Below are 6,000 nucleotides of genomic sequence, written 5' to 3'. Positions count from 1 at the left end.
TGGGCACTCTAACAACAAATGACAACAAAATCCCATGTGTATTTCATTCAAGACTCAGTTTGCAAAGAGGGCACCAATATAGGGAATCCTGTTTTCCATTTTACGCCTAAGTAGGAAAACTTCATCCCTGAGATCTCTTTATCTAGAATGATTAACAAAAGGAAACAAATTTCTTCATCATTAGTCTTATTCTTATATGGTGTAATTTCCAACTCAAGGTCCCTCTTTTCAAATGTTCTTTCATACACTACAGAAGTAGTTATCAATCTCTGGCCTCTCAGAAATATAATTCAGTTGTCTAAAGCTCCAGCAACCATAGGGATTCTTGGATTTGAATCTCAAATATGCAGAGGACCAAAGGTTGAGAACCACTGCATTAAGCTTACTGTAAGTAAGCCAACACACTTACACGTTGTAAACCCCTTAGGGAGTAATAGGTCACTGACAAGCGGTATAGAAATGTACTTGCTATTGCTATTGTTTCAACTAATATGTGGGCTGTACAATGCTAGTGTTGTTTTAGTGGGGCACACAGAACTACCTTGCAAAGGCTAAAGTGCAATGCTGACATGTGTGAAAGTGATAATACCAACAAACCCATTAGATGCAAGCACAGGTTATTTGGTCAAGGGTTCATAAATGACAGCCAAACAGAGGGGAAAGGTAACTGTAGCAATAATTACTTTAATTGAGAGTTATGTTATTTGTGGCCTACCTGTATGGATATCCATGGTATTTGGAGCGGAATATGGACAGCAAGAAGCTGAAGAAGAAAACAACGAGACCCAGTCCCACCAGGCATATTACTAGGAGGGAAAATTCAATATATAAGATTTTCTCCAAAGGTTATGATACTGATTTAAAAACAGTCACTTCCTTAATATAAAGTAAGCTAGGTTGCATATTCCCCAACACTTCATAGATGAAAAGCAAGATGCATGTGTCCAAGCAACATCAGAGTGTGGGCAGGATGGTAAAAGTTATTAATGAATAACTAATAACATTTGCCAGGAAAGTCCACAGCAGTTAGCTTTTGTCTGAGCCTAGGCTGAAGGACAAGATTCTGCTTCCCCTGTCTCCTCCATTTACTGAGTTAACTGTGAGCAAACTATTTTTGAACTTTGCACTCACTTTATACCAACTGAAAAAAGGGAGAAACTAGGAGGAAGAGAGAGAAACTGGGACATTTGAAAACGTCTGAAAAAGTGGGATGATTGAGGATTAATTGGAACTGTTCCTGTCAAACTGGCAGTTGAGATGGTATGATTGTATCTCAAAGCACTCCCCTTATATTATCTGAGGTAACATTATAATTTTTTTTTAGAACAACTTCAGATTGCCTTTCTTGTTTTCATAAATGACAAGGGTGTGTTTTTTTTTTTAAAAAAAGGAACAGAAGGTGCCAAGATAGCAAGCATTTCATGATACCGAGACTTTGCTAGAGGAAAAAATCAACTTGGAATTACACATTTCAGACAACATTATTTCAAGTATGTGACAGACCTGTTGGCAGGAAAAAAAAAAAAAAACCACAACTACATCTTAATTGCCTATTACCACAGATGGTCAAATTTATGGTATTCAGATCTTATCCTATGCAAGAAGAAAGGAAGTGATCAACTCAGTTCTAATGAAACTGAAGGCTGCACTATATACAGAATACCAGCTACAGAATTAGCAATTAGGTGATTGGATTTTAAAATAGTAACTTGTATGTCTGGGTCAAGCAATAGATATTGGGATTCTGTAAGTGTGTGGGATGGGTTTGAAGAGTTTAAAGCCACTTTGCTTCCTGCAGCACTAATCTGGTTTGAATCTTTGCATCTGCTATTTTCCAATGGGAAATAAGCTCCATGCAGCAATTTAACAGTTTGTATGGTCCCAGATTCAAATTCAGAGTGCGATTGCAACTGCAAGCAAGGATTAAAGTTTCTACAGTGCATGCCAGGTTCAAAATCCAGATTCAGCTCCTTCCAGCATGCACACCTTTTCAATATACTTTGAGAACAGCTGTTAATACAGTGATGTGTAGGCCCTATTATAATTTGTTTTACAGCTTTCAGTTTCCTTGGTCGCTCCTAGTTACAAGAACATTTTAAAGACGGATGACAGAAGTAGGGAAATCTTGGACCTCCAGAACTGTTGGACTGCCACTACAACATCCTTTCTCACCACTGCCATCTCTCTCATCATCTTTCACCACTGCCTGTTCAGCATTAAGCTGATGGTAGTTGCAGTACAAAAATATCTAGAAGACCAGAACCCCCCCTCCTTAATTAACAGACAATGGGGGTACACTCAGTGAATGCTAAAACTTTTTGGCTACAACAGTTCATGTGGCACACTACAGAAAATGTCAGGTTACAGCATCACTGATTCAAGCACCCTCTTTGACTATAGAAGATTGCTTTTTCTCTGTGTTTTTGTTTCACTTCGGTTAAATCTGCTTGTTTATTGGGCAGGGGTGGAGAAGAATAGATTATGGTCTCCTGAAAGAGGGGGAGCATTAAATCCATGACTTCACACAGCAACACTGTGTTCAAAGATGCTTTATTGAAAGCCCCAGTCCCTGAGGTTTCTCTCCCACAGTTACACGGCTGGGGTTCAGATTATGAATTCTCTCTTGCAAGGCCTTATGGCTTCACAGGCTTCCCTGTGTTTGCCTTTATCAGAGTCAGCTAGAAAGCCCAATGGCACACTCTTCTTATATTGGTACTGAACTTGCCCAGGGCTGGAAGATGCCTTGTTCCAGGACAGTCACTACTTGTTCTTTACCCTGGAATACGAGCTGGTGGAAATTCCTTCTTGATTATGTTCTCCATCTCTGAAGTGGAGATACTGATAACTTCCCCATTTTAGCAAATCTCTGTGTTTTCATGCTGCTTCTTGTGAAATGGGCAAAAATGATGTTTTTTAAGTACAGAAAAACTACTACTGCCATGGAAATGCAATTTTGAAGTACCCGCTCGCCACCAAACTGGCCTTCCCAAACCACTTCATGACAAGTGAAGCCAATTAATTTGTATATAGCACAATACATATGTTTATATATTATTACATATTTATTATATATATTACAATGTTTATATCTGTTCACTTTATATATGAGCCAAACTGCTCCCACTCTCATTGCTAGTATTTGTGTAGAAATATTATTTTCTGCACAGTAAAGGCTTTTTCCTGAGCAGAATATGTTTTCAACACAAAACAACAATGTGTAAATATTGTGCTGTTTTGAACTGTGAAGATTCCCAACAATTATCCAGGATTCTTCCTAATGAAAATGATCCTGTGCTCATTAAAATTCAAGCCTTAATATCTGAGGTCTCTAAGCTAATTTTAGATTTGAATAAATGTATAACAGAAAGTAATGGGAATTAACGGAAGAAACTGGTCTTGTTAAAATTAGAGATTACAAGACAGTGAATTGTTTGAAAGAGCTTGCTGAGAAACAGTTCAAAGAGATCACAGTATCAGTTCAGAATCTCACAACAGTTAAACAAAACATGAAGATATCTGAGAATGCAAAGGGAATGGACATTTTACGGCAGGATTTGGAAAAGGCATAGGATAGAATAATGATGCTGGGGTTAAAATAAAACACAGATTAGTTGAAGAGCTGTTCCAGAAGAGCAGATTGACTTATTCCACATACGCACAGAGTAAAAAATTTCCAAGATATGTGATAAAATTCCCATCAGGAAAAATAATATAGCAAGAACTTTGTATATGCCGAAGAAGATGTTTATACATTTCCTCCAACAAGGATTGGTGAATCATGTCAAATAATGAGAGAAAACAGCACAAAGTTCTTGCTATATTATTTTTCCTGATGGGAATGAACAATAAGAAATACTGTTTTCATCTCTTCTACCAATGAAGCAACACTTCTTTAACTTACTTGATGAAATGCTTTTCAAACACTAGGGCCATCACTCAGGAGGCTCCTTGGATCCCAAGCTCATGTTGTTATATCACAAATATATAATTCACATGAATTGGTGAATATAGAGATGTATTTGGAAATACTAGAAAAATTGAACACACACTTAAAAAGTTTGAGTTTTCAGGCAAGCCATAAGTAGATGTTGTTATGTTTGGATGTCATCAAAACAATTGTGATGATTTGACTCAGAACACTGAAGAACTTACTTCTCCTTTTACCAACATCTCCTTTGGAGGTAGCAGCTTCATTCAAAAGAACCATTCCCATGGTGATAGCAGCATCTATTATTGCTGTCAAGGAAACAATGAAAATGTAGAAATCTCTCAACGCCAACACAAAGCATCTCTAAACTTAGGAAGTACTGATTTTATGGCCTTTAAAAAAGTATTAAGCACATTCTGTTTATGAATTGTAAATATATGCAAAGCTGTCAGGAGAAAAGGGAGAATTAAAACAGAAATATTTCCTACATTTCATCCACACTCTATCCGTAACTTCTGTGGCTTTTAGATTTGTCTAAATCATGAAAATAGAATAGCAAAAGATTTAAGGAATCCAAGTACACTAATAGTGTTTTGTTACATGAGGTAAGCATTGTAAAGTCCTCAGACCTGCAAGATGCCTGAAAACTCATGTAGCAATTCTGGTAGTACAAAATGAATGTCACCAGGAGACAGATACAGGGTGCATAAAAATAATTACATTAATTCTCTGATTAAGTGATGCATACTAAACCATTTAGATAGCATGCAGTATGCTGTTTCTCAACCACTGTTTCTGAGATGGATAGTATCTCTCTAATATGCCACAAGAATGGAGTAAAATCATTGCAGCGGCAAGTGTTTTCAGTCACTAGCCATTTTTAGACTCTTAATTGCTAGCTTTTACAAATGCAAACAAGCACATAATGATAAAATAATTTTAACTAATTTGCCAGGATCCTAAGCTGTTCACATAATTGCCTGAAAAAGTATCCATGAAAGGCAACTGTTACTACTGTAATTAACATCTGTTCCATGCAGTGGGCATATAACAATGCAAGGGGATTGATATATCATAGGACCTATTTTTAGCTTTCAGGGGAAGGGGGGAGAAGAAAGAACCCTGTCACTTGATAATCTACTTTTTAAAAAATTGCATTGTTTGTATGCAAGCTAATGGAAAAAAACTATCCACTCAGCATTACCTTTGTTGTAAACACTCAATGGTATATTTGCGTGTTATGGATTTTTTTTTTATCATGTCCTATTAATAATTTTTACAATGGCTAATAATATGAGACTAGATATGTCCATCAAGGACTTGGAAAAGGTGAAGATAGAAACATTAAACAAGTCACCCTTCCAATTTCTAAACTGAATATGTTTTATTGTCTTTCTGTGTGGGATTTTTCAGGGTGAAAAGACAGGATTGGCACGTCTTCCGAGGAAGATATATTTAAAAAGCCACATTGATTGCAGTGGGAGAAAGTCACACATATGATTAACTGTCTTCAATGAAAATAAGTGAGTTAAAAAAGCTTGGGGCTAATCTACTAAAATTTTAGGATTACCAGAATAAAACAAAACCACTAGTGTACCATGATGAAACATACACAATACATTTATAGATGTAGAATCTGAGGTTGTTGTTTTTTAAACCTTCATACCTGCCAACATTTCACATAAGAAAACCAGGACATGTGTTGCCAAACAACATCAGAACATGATCAGGATGGCAAAACGTATTAATGTGGAAGAACACAAAAGGTTGTAGCAGTTTGCTTTTTCAAGAGTCTGCAGGGAAAGGGAAAACTCCACTGTCTCCACTCTTATCCCCTTAACTGAATGCACACTACTTTTGCACTTTGAACTCAGATTGCATAAATTGAAATAAGCTAAGTATGAAGAACGAACCTGGGAGGAACAGAGAGAAACTGGGACATTTTAAAAGCAGCTTAAAAATTGGGACCACAGAGGATCAATAGAAACTAGCCCTGCCCAAATCAGGACATTTGGAAGGTATGAAATATTATACAAATACCAACTATGAAAGCCCAAATTACTCACATCCTT

The 6,000-nt window shown here is 36.8% G+C and overlaps 1 protein-coding gene across 1 annotated transcript in view; it reads right to left on the bottom strand.

Moving 5' to 3' along the window:
* TUSC3 (tumor suppressor candidate 3) overlaps positions 1–6,000 on the bottom strand; it is a 165,644-nt gene that overhangs the window by 10,796 nt on the left and 148,848 nt on the right. The window contains exons 8-9 of the mRNA XM_042470466.1: positions 4,153–4,227; positions 716–806 (exon numbers count right to left, since the gene is read on the bottom strand). Coding sequence (XP_042326400.1) covers positions 716–806; positions 4,153–4,227 — 166 coding nt within the window. The remainder of the gene's footprint in view (positions 1–715; positions 807–4,152; positions 4,228–6,000) is intronic.

The sequence above is a fragment of the Sceloporus undulatus genome, chromosome 5 (genome assembly GCF_019175285.1).
Source record: "Sceloporus undulatus isolate JIND9_A2432 ecotype Alabama chromosome 5, SceUnd_v1.1, whole genome shotgun sequence".
In the NCBI taxonomy this organism is placed as follows: domain Eukaryota; kingdom Metazoa; phylum Chordata; class Lepidosauria; order Squamata; family Phrynosomatidae; genus Sceloporus; species Sceloporus undulatus.
This window is presented reverse-complemented; position numbering and strand designations above follow the sequence as displayed.